A 23,132-nucleotide genomic window follows, 5' to 3' on the forward strand; every position below is an offset into this window, starting at 1 on the left:
AGTCACGATGGCTGAGAGGATTACTGGTGCCTCCTGCCCACCCTCCAAGTCCTATATGTTTCCAGAGTGAGGAAATGTGCAGGTAGAAGCACTCTGGACCCCACACACCCTGCCCACTCCCTCTTTGAACTGTTGCCCTCTGGCTGGCGCTACAGAGCACTCAATGCCAGCACATCCAGGCACAAGAACAGTTTTTACCCTCAGGCCATTTCCACATGAACAATTAAACTGTCTTCAGGAATCCCATCATGCATAATGTATAAATATGTCATGTACATATGTAAATTCACTCATATTTAATTAAATAACTGTACATACCCCTACCTTGCACATATATTACCACTTGCACATGTACATATGCCATTCTATGTTATATGTCCTATTTTTAAAAAATAGGACATATAAGTTCTCTCATTTACCCTCATGCCATCCCAGATGTGTTTGACTTTCTTTCTTCTGCTGAACACAGATGAGGATGTTTAGAAAAATTCTATTTCAGCGCTGTAGGTCTTTTCAATGCAAGTGAAGGGTGGCCAGACCTTTGAAGCTCCAAAAATCACATAAAAGCTGCATAAAAGTAAACCATATGAGTGATTAAATTATCTTCAGAAGTTATATGATATGTGAGGGTGAGAAACAGATCAATATTTAAGTCAATTTTTAGTATAAATCTCCACTTTCTGAAAGGGAAAGGGAGATTTATAGTGAAAAAGCATTTCAATATTGATCTGTATCTCACCCAAAGTGATTGCACTCACATAAGAGATTCAAATGGATTACTTTTATGCTGCCTTTATGTGATTCTTGGGCCTTCAAAGTGCTGGCCACCTTTCACTTGCATTGGAAAGACCCATAGCACTTAAATATACTTCTAAAAATTTTCATTTTTGTTCAGCAGAAGGAAGACAGTCATAGACATCTGGAATGGAATGTGGGTGAGTAAATAATGAGAGAACTTTCATTTTTGGGTGAACTATCCCTTTAAGCCCCTGTGGAAAAGCCAAGGCGACTAAAGAAAAAACTCTCTGAGATGTTAATTACTCTGCAGGGGGAGCCCATCTGATATTGTATTTGTAGAATTTGAGCCAAATAAAATTTTATAGAGCTGTTCAGGTTGTAGTCCTAAATACCGAAAGAGAATTTGCATTTTCGAGCCATGGATTCCTGTTGGATGTTCCTGGGTTTTTATAATGGCGGTTTAGGATTTATGAGTAAAATAAGGTCTGTATGACTGTGTGTGTAATCTATTATACCACAAAACGTAAAAAAAAAAAAGTATCTTCAAGTAATGTTAACCACAGACCTTATTTTACTTGTAAATTAAATAACCCTTGTAATAAAACCCCATTGGAAATTCCCAAGAGAACTCATGGTGAATTAGCATTGGCAGGTTGGCCTACAAATTGACGTAATGGCTGAACAGCTCTATTTATTTTGCTGAAGAAGAAAAATAGAGCTTCTTCTTAAGTTTAAACAATTATTCCTATGGAAAATGAAATATCTCCTCATATGAACATTTTTATTTTTGGTTGGGAAGCCCATCTTACTCCGGCTTAATGATAATTATCTATACATGCAATACAATGTAATACACTAAGCGATCAGATTGATAATTTGATGGTTAGGACATTTTTTAAGTTGTAATTATAATTCTTAAATTGTACGGATAATGATTAGACCTGGTCTTTGTAGTCCATCCAAAATTGTATTTACTAAAAAATAACTGTCCAGTTGACAAAACAAGGTTGCGTGTTTCTCTTGCGAAATCTGGCAACATCCCCCATAGTTCTTTGCGAGAAAATGGCTGACCGATAAAGACACGCTGTGTTTCATCCAGAATGTGTCATATTTGCCTAAGTACTACGTTCCAAAGTGTAATATAGTCTTAAATTAATCTCTTACAATGTTCGAGCATTTCATGTAAATTATGCCCTCTTAAATCACGGATAAAAACTCTTCATCTGTAATTTATTTTCATCTTGACGGTAAGGTGGTGGGGATTTAATATGCTCTATCAGCCTGCTTTGTATAAGCATTGTATTCATCACGTGATTTTCCATGTATCTCTTATGTGTTGTCTTTCATTGTGTTTTTACATCATAAGATGGCCACAGTCGCAGCCAAACGCGAGGGACCGCAGTTCATCAGCGAGTTGGCCGTCAGAGGAAATGCCGCTGTGCTCGACTACTGTCGGACGTCCGTGTCTGCTCTGTCCGGGGCTACAGCGGGCATCCTCGGTCTGACAGGACTGTACGGCTTTGTCTTTTATTTCCTTGCTTCTTTCCTTTTGTCGGTGCTCCTAATACTCAAAGCCGGTCGCCGGTGGAACAAGTGCTTCAAGTCTCGACGTCTGCTCTTCACCGGAGGCCTCGTGGGCGGCCTCTTTACTTACGTGCTCTTCTGGACTTTCCTGTATGGAATGGTGCATGTGTACTGAACGGACTTCCGCACCACACAGTACAGCCGTGCAGATGAAGAGCAGTAATATAATAGAGATGCAGAGAAATAGATTGGTGTACAATTGATCGTTTCCGTTACTTAATATTTAGATGCAATCTTAAAAAAATAAATAAAATAAATCTCAGTACTAATTGATTGCACTGAACCTCGAAAATTTAGTCTCTTGTAATTGATACTCTACTAGATTCCTAAAACAGCCCAGCTCTGAGAGAAGTATTAGTTTAGTCCGTTAGGGAAACACATCTTTTTCAGTTTTCTTTGTGTGTATGTAAAACACTCAACAACAATGTAAAGACACAATGCCAACTTTAAACTGTACAAATCACATTACATTATTTTGGATACTAAGACAATAAATCATTAACCTTATGGATTTAATTGTGTGGTTTCTTAAAGTAGGCTAAATACTGTTAAAATGTATGAAACATTTTGTGTAGGCTGCCATGCATCCTGTGTATTGTTACTTATTTAGAGAGATTTAAAGGAACTTGACTACTAAATTCTTAAAGGGATAGTTCACCCAAAAAAATATTTTTTCATCCCAAATGTGTATGACTTTCTCTCTTCTGCTGAACACAAATTAATATTTTAGATCAATATCTCAACTTTGTAAGTCCATACAATGCAAGTGAATGATGACCAGAATTGTTAAGCTCCAAAGATTTTAGACAGTTTGTAGTAAAAGTAATCCATATGGCTCCAGTGTTTTAATGAATATCTTCTATAAATTACAATCGTTTTGGTGGTGAAACAGATTAATATTTAAATCATAATTTACTATAAATCTCCACTTTCAGAATGTGAAAGTAAAAGTGGAGATTCATAGCAAAAAAAAGGATTGAACAACTAGAGTTGTATGGATTACTTTTATGCTGCCTTTATGTGATTTATGGAGCTTGAAAATTCACTTGCATTGTGAGGACCTACAGAGCTGAAATATTCTTCTAATAATCTTTTTGTTTGGCAGAAGGTCAAAAAGTCATACACATCTGTGATGGCATGAGGGTGAGTAAATGATGAGGGAATTCTAACTTTTGGGGTAAATTATCTCTTTATCTTGAGGAAATTTACTAAATACAGTGCTGCAATTATTGTCTAATTTGAATAAAATATTCTGTTTAAGACTTTTAATCATATTTCTGGCTGTCCTCAGTGCTTAAAACCAATGCATAAGCCCAAGAAAAGTTTAGACTTTAATCAGTGTTTGTCCGTTGTGGGCATGAAAATTCAGACAAGCTAATTAAAGTAATTTTTACATTTTAAATTAAAATTTTGATATATATTTTTTCCCAGACACATCTGTTTGAAAAGGTTTCTTGTTCTTAGGAGAGTGTAGTTTATATTTGACAGAAATGATAGGCAAAGAGAGTTCATCAATACAGTTAGAAATTTGAAATTTACCACAAGATAAATCAACTCACCCATTTCACATTTATTTAGGATTCAAGCATTGCCATTCAAATCTTTAAATGTTTCAACAATTATTCAACCATGGTTTGCCAGTTTGGTCTGTTTTGTCAGACCCAATTTTTGGTGTCAACACTGGTTAGATATACGCTATAATAAATAATTTGCTGATTTTTGTAACAAAAACTCCCATTGCCAACTAGAAACAAGGAGAATTCTAACCACGGGACTGGCACAATTCCATTTTGTGTGACTATGCATAGACCCGTTGTAGTAATTCCCTTTGCACCTCCACAGTAAATCCAGTGGTATTCAATATCAGTCAAAGAAATCCTCTGGTTACTACCGGTTACGTGGTGTTCTCAAGGATGAAACAGGAGAAATGGTCTGTTTTTCTGTACAGTGCTGATTCCTGAATGATACTGTAGCCAGTGGCTTTCTCTCAGGACTGTGGGTTTTGAGTGCTGATCCTTTGGGTCGGATCTGTCCCTCTGGGTTATTATTGGGCTGAGATGACACTGACGTCAATGGCTCGATCTCTGTTGCCTTTTTCTCCCTCCTGTGTTGTCCATGTTGCAGATGGTGACCATGGTGTCTTGTATGCTTTTTCTCTCTGTGCTTTCCAGATCGTTTTCTACTGGTGCAAATGTTATGGAACAAATGTGTAAATAGAAATGTAAACATATTTAAAAAATCTTTTAAGTTAAACTGTTTTAAAAGCAGACAAGAACAACATCACTTAATATGAAATGGTAACTCCATCACACAAACTCCAGAGTAAAAACGTACTTTGTAATTGCCTCAAATTTCGTCTCTCTGTAAAAGGAGCTCTTGCTCATCATGTAGAGGAGAATCATGTCGCAGGCGAAAACGCCCTGTGGAATAACATTAGCACCAATCACTCAGGATTCTGAAGACAGAATTGTTTTGTGCCTTCAATAAATCAATCCCAGTTTTAACCAAGCATATAAGAGACAATGCAATTGGGAGCCAAAGAATGATGAGGCAGCTGAAAATGCCACAAAATAAATAAATAAAACACCAAAGGCAGGTACGACCAGTGTGTACCCGTCTGAGCAAAACAAAGGTGAAATGCATTGAAAGTTAACAATCAGTCTGTTACTAGTCCATATACTCACAGCTCCCATTAAGGCAAGTCCAGAGCCAATATTGATCACTGTTGGGATGATGCTGAATTTACCAGCCTAAAGAACATAAGAGATATAAGTTTAGAGTAAATACAATACTTTTTTAATTATGACAAAGTTGTTAATATAAAGACCACATTTGGAACAAAATAATTATTTTCTCTTACCATTCCATTCACTTGTATATCAAAGCGAATCCCATACACTTTAAATAGATTCCGATAGGCTTGCCCTGCTGCATCTTTGTAATATCGAGCAAATCTTGATAGTGAGAGAAACAGAAGTGAAACAACAAGTGTCATAGTTTTCAAAATCATACTGTTTTGAAAACTAAAAATAGATTTATTTTTGTTTAAGCTAAACTCAATCAATCAAACAATGGCAGAGCGATACCTGAAGTTGTAACCTGAGGTGACAGAGTGGTTTGAATTTTCAGAGGTATCCAATCTTGTGAAGCTGTATTCAGGGTTACACTTAGAATAGTCTTTATCCAGATCACAATTCCACTCGATTCCAACTCCAATAGAACCACCCTGTGTGTGTGTATTTGAGAGAGAGAACTACATGAAAAATGACTGTCTAATTCTGTCTCTAGCATATTTCTGTCTCTGTATAAGCTTCATAAAAATATCCACGGCTCCAAATAAATCATATTTTAGGGATAAAGCCAGATAAAAGGGGGTAAATCCTGAAATGTATGCCACACTAATCATACTATCACTCACCTATCTTTCCTTGTAATCTGACATTTCAGATTCTAACCATGATCATAGACTTATTTCAATTGCCATGTGGCTCAAATGTGCAGTAGATGTTAAAGGAATATTCAGGGTTAAACAAGTGAAGCTCTAATGACAGCATTTGTGTACACAACATTTATATATATAAAAATCAGAAATGCAATGAACTTGCATGATATAATCACTCCAGTCTATATCCTAGTTGGAATTATTAACATCAACAATCTGAAAACAATACACTAAACAAGATGTGGTCTGGATAAGTTAGTTAGGATATGCTTAAGTCCTAATTTTTGTCAGTCTTTCTTTCCCTTTGCTTAAACACTGAGCTATCTGTGTTTACATTTTAATCCTGTTTCCACCTGCTATTAACAGCTGTCTTGGGTTTCCGATTGCATGTGGTCAGTGCTACATACAGTGTAAAGGGGATCCAAAACATTACCAAAACAAATTTAGAGGTAATTAGAAATGCATGTGTTTTAAACTTTGGCCATTACATGTGACTTTCAAAGAAAACAACTTGGAAAAACCGTGTCCAGGTGTACCTAAGAGAATTGGTGGTGTTTTAAGGGCAAAAGTGGTCACAACAAATATTGATTTAGCTTTTTTTTATGTTTACTGGAATTTGAATGACTTTAAGTGATCAATGAAAATGATTAATTGGTATATTTTTTAAGACTCAAAATGCAACATTTTTCACAAGTGCCTAAAACTTTTAGCACAGTACTGTATACATATACAGTATATAACATAAAAAAAAAACATACATAATTATGCACAATACTTCACAGAACATATTCAATATACAGTGACAGATAATGGAAAGCATGCACAACCCCATTTCTTTTAATATAGTTACTCAATTACAATAAGTGAGAACACATCTCAAAATATCTCACTTGTGGTGAAATTAAATTAAAGTTCATTTGGGAGAAATGGTGAACAGATTTGTCCACTTTCATTTCTCTTTTTTGCACTTTATCAACATGCAGTAACACACTAACATAGTAAGTGATGTATGTAGTCATGAAATCAGAGATATTTAAATCACAAGTGGTCACAGGATAAATATTTGAGATCCATGTTACTACCAGGTGTAAACAGCCATCTGTCACGCCTGGCCACTTGTGTTTGGATCACCCCGACATAGGTGTTTATACTAGGGGGGAAATGGTCAATGGTGGAGACTTGTTTGCTTCATTAGTCACAGCGTTTAAAGCACTTGCCTTTATTGCCAAGTCCTGGAAACTGTAGCCAGTCCCGAGCACCACATCTCTCACACGAAAGATGGGACAGTAGGGGTGATTCTCCTTGTCATATCTGCACGTCTTCAGATATGTGCTGTTGGTGGTTGGCAGGACGTTTGATCTTCAAGTGGGAGAAGGGAAAGAACATGACAGAAATTCCTTTGTAAACATACATTTGTATGAAAAGAGTACTTGAAGTGGCAGGTGACCTAATTAAACAATAAAATAATTATAATAGCAATGATTACTTCTGACTTCTAGGCTTAGACTTGTCCGATATGTTACAGTATTATCTGAAACAGCTGATAGTATTTTGTAAATAATCTAAGTGATATTGTGGAGGACTTGTCTTGAGTGTATGAATTATGGATGTGTCGCCCTTTCAGTTAATTGAGCTAGGCAGGGCTTGTTGTTATAGCAAGCAATATAATGACAGCCAGTCTCAGTGTATGCACCACACTGTGTTGGTATAAATAGAAATGTGCAAGCACAAGATATTCAGAGCAGCTTGTGCAGTGCTGTATCATCAGTATCCAAACATAACACATCACAGTGCTTAATCATGTCTGCTCTTTCACATGGCTGCATGATGTAAAGCCATGTGAACAGTTAGTAAACACTTTCAGAAGGAATTTTAGCATGTTAAGTTCATAACGCCATCCACTTAAGAGTTAAAATACTAATTTTAAAAGGGTTGTGCAGGCTGTTTTAAATCTAGTAACAGCTTAATGTTGTGGTCTAGCTTGCATAGCCTATTAGCCTTTGCTTTTATTCTCTCCAGTCCATTGACTTTACCACATCCTGACTTTTTGCTGGATGATGTCCTGCTTTTGAACCACTGAAATGATTCAGTCTATGTACTCATAAGTGACCTATGAACTCTTAACTGTGTAACAGGGGCGAATCTAGGATTTAAATCTTAAGGGTGTCAGCCCTCAATGACACTATACACTAATGAGCCAAAACATTATGACCACTAACAGGTGAAGTGGATAATGTTGATCATCTTCTAACAAGGCCACATGTCAAGGTCTGGGTAGATTAGAAGGTAAGCGAACAATCAGTTCTCGTAGTCAACGTGTTGAATGCAGGAGAAATGGCAGGAGTAAAGACCTGAGTGACTTTGACAATGGTCAAATTGTTATGGCCGGATTATTGGGTTAGAGCATCTCTGAAATGGCAAGGCTTGTGTAGTGCTCCCAATCACCAGTGGTGAGTACCTACCTACAGTCATCCGAGGAGGGACAAACCATAAACCGGCGAGTGTTGGGTGACCAAGGCACGAGGGCAATGAAGGCTGTCCTGTCTGGTCCGAACTGACAGAATGTCTACTGTTACAATTTTTTTTAATGACGGTTAAAAGTGCCTACAATGGGCACACGAGCTTTGGAACTGGATCTTGGAGCAGTGGAATAATGTCGTCTGGTCCAATGAGTCACGTTTTCTTTTACATCACGTGGACAGCCTAAACACCGTTGCAGACCAGGTACACTCCTTCACAGCAATGGTATTCCCTGATGGCAGTGATAATGCACCCTGCCACTCTGCATACATTGTTCAGGAATGGTTTGAGGAACATGATGAAGAGATCAAGGTGTTGCCCTGGACTCCAAGTTCCCCAGATATCAATCCAATTGAGCATCTGCAGGATGTGCTGGACCAATAAATCCAATCCACGGAGGCTCCACGTCACAACTTACAGGACTTGAAGGATCTACTGCTAATGTCTTTGTTCCAGATACCACAGGACACCTTCAGGGGTCTTGGAAAGTCCATGGGTAGGCACTGTTTTGGCAGCATGAATTTACATTTACATTTATGCATTTGGCAGATGTTTTTATCCAAAGCGACTTACAGTGCACTTATTACTGGAACATTTCCCCCGGAGCAACCTGGAGTTAAGTGCCTTGCTCAAGGATACAATGGTGGTGGCTGTGGGGTTCGAACCGACAACCTTCTGCTTACCATTTCTGTGCTTTAGCCCACTACGCCACCACCACTCCCGGTGCGGCATGCAACAGCAAATTAGGCAGGTGGTCATAGTGTTTTGGCTCATCTGTGGAATTTTTGCACATTTTATGTGTTCCAATCTGTTGCATAGAAAGTGTTTATTTACTGTGTTTACATCATTTAATATCTTGCTTAAAGTCATTAAGAATATAATTTTTTTTTTCAAAACCGCTTGAAGAACCATAGACATGACAAACCATATTAATTATCTATAGTAATTGTCTATTTATTTGAAACATGTTTCATCTGTCTTAATCATTGTTTGTTCTCCATTTATTAACAAAAAATATATAATATTCACCAATTTTGCAACTTTGATAGATTAAAGTTAAAGTCAAACATCACAAAAACCTATTGTAGTAATACATTTCACATATAGCTTCGTCATTATTTAGTGAAGTAAATTAACTCCAGATGACGTGTCTGTGTATGTCATTAGCTCGTGCCTCGAGTCTTTTGAATCCATCAAAAATCAGTCCCAATTTGTTCTTTTTGGCATAATATTTTTGTAAATCACACTTTTTACACCAGTTTGAATCAAATTAATGTCTTTTATATGTTTTGAGTGAGTCATTAAACCATTGATGAAGCATTGAGTTGTTCATGACCGAAACAATTCTAATAAGAGATTTCAGCAGTGTTTAAGCATCATAAATGTTTTCCCCACAAATGACAACAAAGCTAGCTTCCACCTTGAGACTACAACTGAGCTTGACATTCAAGCTATGAAATCAACAATATTAAAATAAATTGAAATATTGAAAATAATTATGTTTCAATTATTTAATGTCATTATTTGTCATTTTAACTCATAAATTCATCCTGTCCCTTTCTCTCCTTGTTAAACGAGATTATTACTGAACTAAGCGAGTGACATTCATTCTCTCCTCCATTCGTTCAACAGATGCTGATATTCGCTCGTTCACGAATCGTCTCATTGAAACTTAAATGGACGACTGTTTCATAAGCGGCTTATTTGTCTCACACTTCAAACTAGTGCAGTGCTGTCGCTATTTAAAGAGCTTACAATGGGCAATCACACATTTGTGTGCTTATTGCAAAGCCATACATTTTTAGAGTGGCTGAGATACATTTTGGTGGGCTGAAACCTTCCTAAATCTAAGCAACATCTAAGCAGTGTAAGCATTTTCTTATTCTGCAGAACAGAACATAATTTGTCCATTTCATGACTCTTCCAGAATTTCATTTAAAAAAAAATTTTTTTTTAAAGAGATTGCACTCACAACCAGCAATTTCTAGAGAATGAAATATTTGAGGGCTGAGAATAACTAGAAAATCTTACATTCACTATAGAAATGTGCATGCCTTTTCAGATTTTTATTCATTTCCATGACTTTTCCAGCCCTGAAAATATAAATTTTAAAATGTCTTGATATATTCACTTTTACCATGACCGTGGGAACCCAGCAACAAGCAGCAGGGTTGTTTAAATTGGTTCTCAAATTTTCTGAGAAAATCTGTTTTTAGTTGGGAAGGTTTAGCAGGTTGCTATGAGGGAAGAGATTTTATACATTTGATTGTACCTGCACCTCAAACTCTGATGGTGCTTTGCAATGGAAATAACATGCAAAAACTTTAGCTGAGAGGAAACCTAGTTGAAAAGCTTTTAAAGGAATATTTCAGGTTAAATACAAATCAAGCCCCTTAGACAGTGTCTGTGGCATACACAGTGACCTTAAACAATTAAGATAGTTCCATGTTACATTCATTGATTAGTTCACTAAATACATTTACACACAACCTAAATTCCCAAAAAGTTGGGACAGTATGAAAAATGCTAATAAAAACAAAAATGAGTGATTTGTAAATAATATTCACCCTTTGCTAAATTGAAAACACTACAACTACACATTATATAATGTTTTACCCTGTGAATTTGTTTTATATATATATTTTTTTTAATGTACAGTCATATCAAATGATTGCAACACGCTCCAAAAAAGTTGAGATGGGCAATTTAAGACTAATAACAATTTGCCGAGTTCAAATGACAAGGCGATGTGAAACAGGAGACGTTAAACAGGTGAGACAATCCTGTCATAGTACTTTATACTGTATAAGGAGCCTCCTAAAACAGCCTAGACGTTCAACAGCAAGGATCGTTCAAGACATGTCTCTTTGCCAGCAGATGCTTCAGTAAATAATCCAGCACTGTGAGAACAATGTTCCCTAAAGACAAATTGGATGTATTTGGAGCATTTCATCCTCTACAGTAGACAATATAGTTAAAATATTCAAGGAATCTGGTCCAATCTTGGTGCATAAAGGTTAAGACAAAAAAACACTTCTGAATGTGCGTGATCTCTGATCCCTCAAATGTAACCATCTTAAAAAACATCATTCCTCTGTAATGGATATCATTAACATGGGTTTGGGACTACTTTAGTAAACCTTTGTAAGTCAATACCATGCGCCGCTGCATCCACAAATGCAAGTTAAGACTTTACTATGCAAAGCAGAAGCCATACATCAACACTGTCGAGAAGTGCTATCGACTAGGTCTCATCTGAGATGGAAAGCAGAACAGTGGAACCATGTTTTTTGGTACGAAGAGTCCAAATTTCAAATCGTTTTAGAAAAACACAGCCGTCCTGTTCTCCGGGCCAAAGAGGAAAAGTACCATCAATCTGTTTTCAGTGTCAGGTCCAAAAGTCAGTGTCTGTTTGGGCCTGGGGTGTGTCAGTGTGGAAAAGTCCACTTTTTAAACTTAACAAACTTGTCTCTTCAGTGCCCAAATGCTTAAAAAAACAAAACAATGAATTTAACCAGGTAAAACATATTATTTTGATTAGTTGTAGTGCTTTCAATATAGAAAAGGGTGAATATAATTTACAAATCACCCCTTTTTGTTTTCATTATTATTTTGCATACTGTCCCAAAGTTTTGGAATTGGGGTTGTCCAATATGTATTGATGTCTGATCATGCATACAGTAGGTGCATACCATGCATACCTATTTACTTCTTGAACAGTGAAAACTTTTATTCTATAGCTTCCAAAACAGATATAACCTTGCTGACACCATGCCTCTAGGTTTGACTTACTTGGAGAAGGCAAACTTTGGAAACTTGATGAAGTTCTTTATATATACTGTGAAGTTTTCTGCCTTTCCCAGCAAGGGCTCCCTGTTGCAGCATTTGGGATGAACCGGGATAAATATTGTAAAATATAGCTTTAATACAACAAAATATGAATTAAGTAAATGAAAGGAAAGGAAGTGGTATAAAACACATTTTTCTTACAATGGTGTATGGCCTTGCTCAACAGGGCACCAGGCATGAATCTCACATGTCCAAGTGTCGTTTAGACAGAGGCCTGTCTTCACTCCTGAATAAACAACAATAAAATGTAGTGCCCTTTAAGGCTCTTGCCAAAGGGTCTTAGTCTAAAATATCCCATTTTAGACTTGCTTTCTAAAGATCATCTTGTATTTTAATAGAAGTTTCACTTTTATATAACTTTAGGTATGAAGTTATAAGGGATCACAAGTTTAAGTTTTGTGCTTACCATGGCCTGCTATGACAGTTTCCCCTTCCACACATTCATGATCACTGGTGCAAAAACCATCTGGCACTTTTGGACTCTGAAATAAGTAGAATGACCAAACAAAAAGGGATGACACCAAATAATCACAAAATTGTCTCACTAAGAGACAATACTACTCTTCCCTCTCATTAAAGGGATAAACCCAAAAAGGAAAATACTCTCATAATTTACTCACCCTCATGCCATCCCAGATGTGTATGACTTTCTTTATTCTGCTGAATGTTTAGAAGAATATTTCAGCTCTGTAGGTCCATACAATGCAAGTGAATGGTGACCAAAACTTTTAAGCTAAAAAAGCACATAAAGGTAGCAAAAAAGTAATCCATAAAACTGGAGTGGTTAAATCCATATCTTCAGAAGCGATATGATAGGTATGGGTGAGAAACAGATCAATATTTAAGTCCTTTTTTACTATCAATCTCTATTCTTCTTTTTTTATTCTTGCTGATTCACATTCTTTGTGCAAATCGCCACCTACTAGGCAGGGAAGACAATTTATACTAAAAAAAAAAAAAGGACTTAAATATTGATCTGTTTCTCAGCTACAACTATCATCCGCTTCTGAAGACATGGATTAAACCACTGGAGTCTTATGTATTACTTTTTTGCTACCTTTATGTGCTTTTTTTTAGCTTAAAAGTTTTGGTCAACATTCACCATTCTAAAAACCTTTGTTTGTGTTCAGGAGAAGAAAGAAAGTCATACACATCTGGGATGGCATGAGGCTAAGTAAATGATGAGAGAATTTGTTTTTGGGTGAACTATCCCTTTTAAATAAAGTCTGGTAGACATTTACATACGCTGGAGTAGTAATCCTACCTGGTATGACAATGATTAAGTTAATGGAAAGAGTGCAAAGGAATGACTTTGGTGGCATCATTTTTGTGGGGAAGAAAAGAAAACAAGCTGTCTCTTACCTCTGGGCAGAAACCCAGTCTTTGGTTTGGTGTGACTAGGTAATTTGTCACAATAAAGAAGACCCTGTCCCCCTGTATAAAAAATTAAAACAGATATAAAAACACCAAGAGGTAAAAACACATTATTGGTAAAGATATATTAAAAGTTGGTATTAAGCAAACTAGAGCTGAAAAGTAATAAACTGAACAAACTGACGGTGGCACGTCTTGCATTATACAATTTCTGCAGTCAAGAGTTTCAATGCCACTAATGAACACTACAGAATGGTGAATTCAATCACCACTGCAAACAATTATGCAAAAAACTGTAGGGTGCTGACAGGAACAGAAGGCTTCTGTTAATTTCTAATAGATTCTAATCTAAAGTATCAATTTTAAACAATTCAAACAAATAAACAGTGACAAAGACATATGTAAGATAAATACCCCTCTATCAATTTCCAACTGTTCTGAATGACTTGAAACAGAATTAAGTCCAATGAACTGGTGTTCATGTAAAGGGTTCTCATTCATTTGGGACAGTAATGTCAGAATCTACAGTTGTCTTCATTAACAAGAATACGTTTGATGAATTCAGTAACTAAGTAAATGTATTCATTTGGCACATGTTTTTATTCAAAGAGACATTACACATTTTATTAGTATATGCCTTCCTTTGGGAACCAAAACCCTTGACCTTGGCATTTGCTAGCATGTTTGCTAGCCAAGGAAGTTTGAGTATGATTAACTTCATAGATAAAACAAAGATGGTTATTTGAAAAAACTTATCACAAGAGTGCACGCGGCTATTCAAGTAGGCTACAGCAAAGAGGTGCATTTACTTGCGGAGGGATGACATAGTCCTCTGCACCCCATAGTTGGAGACCAAATTCAGTGCTGTTGGTGAACTCTACACCTTTAAGTTTGGTGAACACAGAACTGTGGATGGCTTCCTCAGTCTCCTGGTATCCTTTCTTCCAAATAAAAACCCACCTTAAAAGGACACACCAGAAAAGGAAACAATAATAACACATGCATTCATTTTAATGGGTATTTAGAGAAGAGAGTAATAGATAGAGCAATGCTATAGGTTACATGTACTATATACAGGGTTGGGGAGTAAAGGAATACATGTAACAGGATTACATATTTAAAATACAAAATATAAGTAACTGTATTCCACTGCAGTTACAATTTAAATAATTGGTAATTAGAATACAGTTACATTAAAATAGTATTTTGATTACTGAAAAGATTACTTTGCATTTTATTGTCATTTGATATTTAGTCCTTTCAGATTAAAAACATTTATACATATAGATTACGTGATCCAAAGTGCATTTGAACAGCCGTGAAACACTTTCTAATGATGTGTTAAATTCATACGAGCTGACAGAGAAGATTGAATCAGAAGAAATAGAAATAAACCTTATGTAAATTGTCAGCTTTATGCTAAGCTGAAATGCTATTTATAGCCATTTTACATGCACATGTTAACAGACACAATCATATTTATCATACACTTTTATCAAGAAAATTAATGTTGGATCATAATTTCTTTTTTTCTAGTAAGACCTTTGATATTAGGGCAAAAATCATCTTCCTAATCATAATTTTTGCCTTGTTTTCCTGTAAAATATCTAAAAATCCTTAAAACAAGATCAGTTAGATTTGTCTTGCTTTAGAAACAACACTGCATAAGTTAGGTTTTTCAGAGAATGTATTTTTAACATGTATATTTTGTCTTACTGTACTGGAAGAGTTTTTATAATCAAAACAAGTGAAAAAATCTACCAGTGCTGAAGAAGTAATCCAAAGTATTTAGAATACGTTACTGACCTTGAGTAATCTAACAGAATATTTAACAAATTACATTTTACAGAATGTAATCTGTAGGAATACATCTCAAAAGTAACCCTCCCAACCTGTATGGCCAACACACCATGAAGGGCATTTTATACTGCCCATATTAATATTAGGTTCTCAAAGTTTTATCTTGTAAGGTACAATAAGCTTCAAAGGTCAGAGTTAAAGGTGAGGGTGCTTTTGTGTGTAGCATTCAGACGTGGCCCATTTCATCCAGGTCATTTTACATTCAGCATTTTATGCGGTCAAAGATTGTACAACATCTATAGACAAAATGGTGATTACTAATTTCCTAAAAGTCTAAATCTCTTTCAACGCACGGCAAGAGCAAATCTTACAAACTACCAGAAACAGGTCAGACACCATTGTGCCACTGCAATGGATTCAATCTTTCCCTTGCCATAAATAACATCCTATCAAGACACGGTGCTTTGTCGGTTTACTTTCGTTTTGTTGACATTCCAATACACAAACTGTTTTGAACAGAAAATAAAAAATGTCGACTTGTTATAACATGATTCGATCTCATAAACTCTCAGATCCCGCTCGTGCACCCTAACATCTACATTTACAGAAGCTTAAGACACCTACCCGATCAGGTATCCAATCACCCCCAGCTGAAAGAGTCTGAACAGAACTCCGACTTTTTTGTTTTTTGCGATGATAAATTTCTCTGTCTTGTAATCGAGTAGGGAGAAGAGAAATTTACCCCATGTCTGAGCCATGCTCCTGTAAGTGACGGTCTCGTAGCAGCTGTCGCTGGTCTGCTGTACAGCGGGTTCGTCCCCCTAAATTATTGTACATACTTTGTTAAAACCTTGTTTATTTTTTCAAGTTTTCTTCCTTCTCTGAATTAACACCTTAATGTAAAATAATATGAATACTATAATAATAGCTGACGTATAGTTTACAGGGAAACAAAAATGGCAGCTCAACGCGACACTAGTGAGAGATCTGAAACCCAAAAGGCAGATATCCATTTACTGTTAATAATTTTAGTGTTTAAATATTTTTTAATGTGTATGAAGAATATTTGTAGATTTATTCTAAATCAATTTAACTGGAAAGCTCTTTATTGGCCAATTGTTGTAGAGTTAAAAGTGCTCGTAATAACATTTTGTATTATTTTGTGTTGCCCATCAATAACAGTACTTGCATTACAGCCCAACGCCTTTGGTTAAACAACGTGTATCTGAATTACAAATACTACACGACCTGTGTATAGCAATGTTGACTTACTTGAACAGACGCATGGTGGCTCCAGCCTCCCATTTTCAAAGATAAATCACGGTTGACAGATGTTACTGCAATAGTTGAAGCAATTCACAATGATATAACTAGGTTCTAAAAACTACATGAACATAGGGGAGTATAATGCACGAAACCAGTTCCAAATAATGTCTGGTAGTTACGCTTAATTAAAGGATAATGTTTGTCAGTGCAAGAAACTTACAAATAAAAGGGTCTATAAAAGACACTTAAGCTCGCCAGCACAGCAGTAATTTGGATTGTAACAGGACTATAAAAACTCTGTTTTCATTTATTCCATTTCAAATTAACACTTTAAAATCTAGATGAACTCTGTGACCCTTTTGCATCTTACAGCATAATGCTTAGCTTTTGTGGGGATAATGTTGATGTCCCATTTTATTGTAAAATTAAAAACGTAAATTCTAGTCATGCAGAAACAATGAAGACAAGCAAATATCTTCCATTTCAATGCTTTTATTTTGACTTTTCAAGAATAAAAAAAAAAGTTATGTGGTTCAGTGATATTGAGAGGGAAGGGGGGGGGGGTGCTTGTGAGCTGGGCAGACTTGAAAGACTAAAAGTCCTTCCCTAAGATGGACAATTAACTTAAATATGGCCTCCCCTGAGACGCAGCACAAGATGCAGGGTGGACTCTTTCTGGATATTGTAGTCGGACAGAGTGCGACCATCTTCCAGCTGTTTGCCAGCAAAGATCAACCTCTGCTGGTCAGGGGGAATGCCTTCTTTGTCCTGGATCTTGGCCTTGACGTTCTCAATGGTGTCGCTTGGCTCAACCTCAAGAGTGATGGTCTTGCCTGTGAGGGTTTTGACGAAGATCTGCATGCCTCCCTGAGACGCAGCACAAGATGCAGGGTGGACTCTTTCTGGATGTTGTAGTCGGACAGAGTGCGACCATCTTCCAGCTGTTTGCCAGCAAAGATCAACCTCTGCTGGTCAGGGGGAATGCCTTCTTTGTCTTGGATCTTGGCCTTGACGTTCTCAATGGTGTCGCTTGGCTCAACCTCAAGAGTGATGGTCTTGCCTGTGAGGGTTTTGACGAAGATCTGCATGCCTCCCCTGAGACGCAGCACAAGATGCAGGGTGGACTCTTTCTGGATGTTGTAGTCGGACAGAGTGCGACCATCTTCCAGCTGTTTGCCAGCAAAGATCAACCTCTGCTGGTCAGGGGGAATGCCTTCTTTGTCCTGGATCTTGGCCTTGACGTTCTCAATGGTGTCGCTTGGCTCAACCTCAAGAGTGATGGTCTTGCCTGTGAGGGTTTTGACGAAGATCTGCATGCCTCCCTGAGACGCAGCACAAGATGCAGGGTGGACTCTTTCTGGATGTTGTAGTCGGACAGAGTGCGACCATCTTCCAGCTGTTTGCCAGCAAAGATCAACCTCTGCTGGTCAGGGGGAATGCCTTCTTTGTCCTGGATCTTGGCCTTGACGTTCTCAATGGTGTCGCTTGGCTCAACCTCAAGAGTGATGGTCTTGCCTGTGAGGGTTTTGACGAAGATCTGCATGCCTCCCCTGAGACGCAGCACAAGATGCAGGGTGGACTCTTTCTGGATGTTGTAGTCGGACAGAGTGCGACCATCTTCCAGCTGTTTGCCAGCAAAGATCAACCTCTGCTGGTCAGGGGGAATGCCTTCTTTGTCCTGGATCTTGGCCTTGACGTTCTCAATGGTGTCGCTTGGCTCAACCTCAAGAGTGATGGTCTTGCCTGTGAGGGTTTTGACGAAGATCTGCATGCCTCCCCTGAGACGCAGCACAAGATGCAGGGTGGACTCTTTCTGGATGTTGTAGTCGGACAGAGTGCGACCATCTTCCAGCTGTTTGCCAGCAAAGATCAACCTCTGCTGGTCAGGGGGAATGCCTTCTTTGTCCTGGATCTTGGCCTTGACATTCTCAATGGTGTCACTTGGCTCCACTTCAAGGGTGATGGTCTTGCCAGTGAGAGTCTTAACGAAGATCTGCATCTGTAAGTACAAAAACAAAATTAATGTATGCGTATAAAAACTCAAATATTAATGTGCAAAGTATAATAAATATATATATATATATATATATATATATATATATATATATATATATATATATATATATATATATATATATATATATAAAATGCCACCCCATTTGGCTCCCCTAGTGGCACAGAAATGGCTTCCATTAATATTACAAACAAAAAGTGCCGTTTTGGTTAATTTTTATGAATCATTAGTCACTCAATTTATCCTCATTTGTACGCTTTTAGATATACATATAACATTTTATAGTAAACCAGGCAAAAGGAATTAGTATCCTGACTTTTTCATACTAATAGTTTTATGGTGGTCTCATATACAACGCGAAGAAAATTCACATTGCATTGCAGGAGCGAGTTTGACCACTGGATTATAAATTTGTATTTAAATTTGCGTCCGCGAGAGTAACGCAAACTCACACGTCATCCACAGGTTCTCCTTTAGAGATTATTTCAGGGCCACAGGTTTCAAAACAAAATACATTGTACATGCTAAATTATGTTCCAGAACAATACTTCAAAATACATTGTACATGCTAAATTATGTTCCAGAACAATACTTCAAAAGGTTATATAAAAGATAGATAGATAGATACATACATACACACAAATATAAAACTCAAACCAGTAGCAATTCAAAGAGAGCAATTCAAACCAGTAGGGACGGAAAATAACAAAATATCTCGGTTTATCTGAATATTCAATGCGCAACACCAACAGCCGCCTTCTCTAACATGGCGGCCTGAACAGAAACACCAGTGTCCTTTGTTCACATAATGCTGCGATTCTGCATAAAGACTTCGGTAATGGAACACACCCGCTCGCGAGGAAAATACACGAACGTTACAATTAAGAAGGAGAAAAAAATGCCCATTTTGGAAACGTAAGATTCGATTATTTCTACGATCATTACGAATATCCAGAATGTAAAATTACACGCGACGATGCAGAAAATGCTACCAGATGTAGCAGTCATTAAGAATAATAACTAAATATTACTCTTAAAAGCTTAATGAATCTTAAAAACAGATCGGAAATGAATTCTTACCTTTTAAGAAAGCTTGTTGTCTGTGTAAATTCTTCTTGATATATATCTCTTCCTCTTCTTGTGTAACTATGCGGATGAATGCGAGCGCTACTGTTTTTATACAAACCCAGGGCGCATGACGTTTATGGTACGTCACATGACAAGATCCATTCGCAGTTTAAATCCCTCTCGGTTAAAACACTCAAATATGCTTTGAAACTAATAATGTATGTGATTTATATCGGCAAATTATAGGGGTAATATTTTTTGACTCAGAATTCAAAATGTATATTAAATAAATATAATGCAATTACTTAAAAGGAGTCTCCAGAATATGCTGGAATGGTTTGTTCTGCAGATACACCTCTCAGGCCGTGATTGGCTGGTTGGATTGTTTTTTGGCTTTGCTATTGGTGAGTCAGATATCTGGAATCTGGGCCAGGCAGAGAGCAACAGCATAGTGCTTTTCTTAATTATAATGTTTTAATATAATCTTGCTTATAATACTTTGCATTCCAAAACTACTGTGCCTTGCTTAGTTATGTACATGTGTTTTTTTTTTTGTTTTGTTTTTTAACCTAGCTTTTAATAAGAAATGCTAGTAACCTGTGTCCTATTAAACACAGGTTACAGCACTAAATGGATGTGCTTGCTTAATAACAAGGTCTGTTAACAAAAATTTATTTTAATAATTGAAATAATGATTCCATGAGTTGCATTTGTGTTTTAGCCAGGGCTTTAGTTGCTTGAACCGTTATGCTTAATATAGAAAACACTGTGTGGCACAGATAACAGTTGCTTTGAAATGTGTTGCCCCCAGACCTGCTGCCTGCAGTTTCTGTGTGGCAGCAATGAATGTAGGTCATTTTCTTTTGATGAGCTGACAGACAGTACCACAGCCATTCGCCACTGCATTCACTGCTGTAAAGCTTGGCATGACTAGCAATTTAATTGTGATAGGATTATATTACAACTTTTAATATCACTGGATATTCCACCCACAATGGAAAAGCTCCCTTATTATTATGTATAGCTAATTACAAGTAATATAGGCCTACGTTTCCCAGGTTTCATCATTTTTGTTTTTGATTCCAGACTTATTCTTGTTTCCTATGTAATCATTCTGTGTTACCATGGTGGAAAATAAGATTGTAAATACAAGGCAAAATTATAAACAAGATAAACCAGCTCTGAGTTTGCTTTGAGATTTAGTTTTGGTTACCGCCTATGATAAGCATCCAGTTTCATTTTATCAGCACTTAGCAGTCTGGGTTTGCCATTAACATAAAATGTCATAAAATAGTAATTCGACATAGTTAAATATTAACTGGCTTATTGTTAGTTGGCACTGTGAAACTGCTCCTTGAGCCTTGTTTATCTGGACAGCCATCCACTGAGTGGATTAGTATCATTGTAGGATCAGATCCCTGTTTTTTTCTTGTGTCAGCTGCTGAAAGATTATACAGAGCACCCAGCTAAACCAGTTTTTGTTTAAAACAGAATAGTGGGGGAGTTGTTCTATTTATACTCAATTCATTGAGAATGAGATTTAACTAATCGACTGAGGTAACTAGAGAAAGATGGTGTAATCATCAGTTTGTTTTTAGGCTTATAGATATGGCCTTGTCTGCATTTGGGTCCCTATCTTAATCCAGAACTTGAAACTATAAGACTGTAAGTGATCTAATAATATCAATGGTTGGTCAGCATTTATACTCGTGAATTTGAGACACCTCTTTTAACCCACTGCTCTCATTCAAGAGAAAATACTTTGTAGTCGTTTTATGTTCTAAAAGCGAATTAACAAGGAAAAATTACAGCATAAATGTTTTGAAATTTACTGGAAATGTCCTGGTTCTGTTGCCAGAACCACTAATACATGTCACATGAGATGCCACATCACCCAACTGAACTCAAAGGAGTGTTTGTGCACAACCAGATCCATGTACTTTGAACTTTTATGAGTGTGTTTGCAAGTTATAAAACCTGCTTTGTGTATCATTTGAAGTTGTCAACATGCTCCTGTAACCTATCATAAACATCAGATAGTATAAATAATACAGATTTTAATTAATAAGCTTTTATGATACTATTTATGGCTTATCTATGTTTAAAATAAAAAAGGTTTACGGTGTTGTTTAAATATACAGTCAGTTTTTACGCTTAGATGAGCTGTACAGTAACAAATAAAAATAATAATAATATTTTACAGAAAAAACCTTTGTCAAAACCCAGAAGGATATGGTCTGCTTGGGATTCAGTTCAATATGAGACCTTAATGGAATATTCCGTGTTCAATACAAGTCAAGCTCAATCGACAGCATTTGTGGAATAAAAAATATTTATTTTATAAAACAAACAAAAAAAAAGAAGCAAAAATCGAGGTTATAGTAAGGCACTTACAATGGAAGAGAATGGGGCCAATTTTTGGAAAGTTTAAAGGCTTATAAAGTTTAAAAGCTTATAATTTTATAAAAGCACTCTTCTGATAAAACTCATGTGTTATTTGAGCTGTAAAGTTATTTAAATCGTCGTTTTTACAGTCGATTTAGTGTTTACGATGTTACGTCGTCATAGCAAAGAAGTGTCATCTCTCTAAAATCATGTTTACACACATGTTGTTTATGTCTTTTGTCTGTACTTTTGAAACAGTGAGTATTTTATTGTTTACAGATTGGCCCCATTCACTTCCATTGTAAGTGCCTCACTGCAACCTCGATTTTTGCTTCCTTTTTTTTTAGAAAAGGAAGAAGTCTTAATGAATTTTTGTGGTAATTAACATTATGCTACAAATGCTGTTGATTAAGCTTAACTTGTATTGAACCAGGAATACTCATTTAATTATTTTCAGAACACACTATCCCCACTGAAACTGCCATGTATATTTAGTATACATTGTATAAGATTTATGTTGTTCATATACATGAAATAAAACACCCACTACAATTTTCTATACGTTTTGAAGAAAACAAGTTTTTCTTTCTGTTCTGAAATTATCCTGGAATTTGTCTGGGCTTGTCTTGTTGAAATAGCTGAGCGGGTGGAACCACATGACGAGGGCAAAATGAGCTGGCAGAAAAAAACATGTGACCTAGTCGGACAGCAGTGTGTTTGAGTTGTTTTGCAACCAGTGGTGAACTTTATCAACAATGTATAGAATGTTCTACAGGCTAGCATGACTTCACAGTTTAACTAGGTTGTGTTATATTCAACAAACAACTGGTTTCAACCAAAGTATAAGAAGTATGGCATGCGTAACTAAAGAAGAAAGGTAGGCTATGTGATCTACACTTTCATGGATCTCATTCACAGTAGCACCATAGTTATTTTTACGGGAATTAAAACAAGGCTGTGGGGGATAGACTTACAGTCTCTTCAGTTGGTTATTGTTAAAAAATCCAGAAAACATGCGTTATGGAAACTTTATATGTTGTTGAACAGGCTATACTACTACTTCCATCTCTCACTGCCTCAATTCTCATACAA

At 36.6% G+C, this 23,132-nt stretch overlaps 2 protein-coding genes and 1 pseudogene across 4 annotated transcripts; 1 reads left to right on the forward strand and 2 right to left on the reverse strand.

Annotated features, from left to right (window-relative positions):
* The first annotated feature begins 1,801 nt into the window (after positions 1-1,801).
* Positions 1,802-3,539, forward strand: emc6 (ER membrane protein complex subunit 6). The gene is made up of 2 exons (XM_052108543.1): positions 1,802-1,985; positions 2,105-3,539. The coding sequence occupies exon 2, from the start codon at positions 2,105-2,107 to the stop codon at positions 2,435-2,437; it is 333 nt and encodes a 110-aa protein (XP_051964503.1). The 5' UTR covers positions 1,802-1,985; the 3' UTR covers positions 2,438-3,539.
* A 343-nt stretch (positions 3,540-3,882) lies between these two features.
* Positions 3,883-16,286, reverse strand: LOC127622805 (P2X purinoceptor 5-like). Of its 3 annotated transcripts, none has more exons than XM_052096917.1 (12): positions 16,050-16,286; positions 14,317-14,467; positions 13,496-13,567; positions 12,540-12,615; positions 12,275-12,359; positions 12,077-12,157; positions 6,982-7,123; positions 5,409-5,548; positions 5,183-5,276; positions 5,007-5,072; positions 4,657-4,742; positions 3,883-4,504 (listed from the first exon to the last, which is right to left on the reverse strand). In XM_052096917.1, exons 1-12 carry the CDS (start codon positions 16,142-16,144, stop codon positions 4,210-4,212), a joined length of 1,383 nt encoding a protein of 460 aa, XP_051952877.1. In that variant the 5' UTR covers positions 16,145-16,286; the 3' UTR covers positions 3,883-4,209. The 3 variants fall into 3 exon arrangements, with proteins under 3 accessions (XP_051952877.1, XP_051952859.1, XP_051952868.1); XM_052096899.1 differs by having other exon boundaries at positions 15,932-16,277; XM_052096908.1 differs by having other exon boundaries at positions 3,883-4,501; positions 15,932-16,273.
* Positions 16,287-17,053: 767 nt separating this feature from the next.
* LOC127622823 (polyubiquitin-C-like) lies at positions 17,054-19,788 on the reverse strand (annotated as a pseudogene).
* Positions 19,789-23,132: the final 3,344 nt, after the last annotated feature.

Source organism: Xyrauchen texanus, chromosome 3 (assembly GCF_025860055.1).
Source record: "Xyrauchen texanus isolate HMW12.3.18 chromosome 3, RBS_HiC_50CHRs, whole genome shotgun sequence".
In the NCBI taxonomy this organism is placed as follows: domain Eukaryota; kingdom Metazoa; phylum Chordata; class Actinopteri; order Cypriniformes; family Catostomidae; genus Xyrauchen; species Xyrauchen texanus.

Excerpts from the sequence above, each read along its gene's own strand:
- emc6 (XM_052108543.1), top strand. The coding sequence starts at position 2,105 with ATGGCCACAGTCGCAGCCAAACGCGAGGGACCGCAGTTCATCAGCGAG.
- LOC127622805 (XM_052096899.1), bottom strand. The coding sequence starts at position 16,065 with ATGGCTCAGACATGGGGTAAATTTCTCTTCTCCCTACTCGATTACAAG. Across the intron at positions 14,468-15,931 it reads GTGATTGGATACCTGATCGG|GTGGGTTTTTATTTGGAAGA; the intron begins GTAGGTGTCTTA and ends TGTCCTTTTAAG. Across the intron at positions 12,616-13,495 it reads GACTGGGTTTCTGCCCAGAG|AGTCCAAAAGTGCCAGATGG; the intron begins GTAAGAGACAGC and ends TACTTATTTCAG.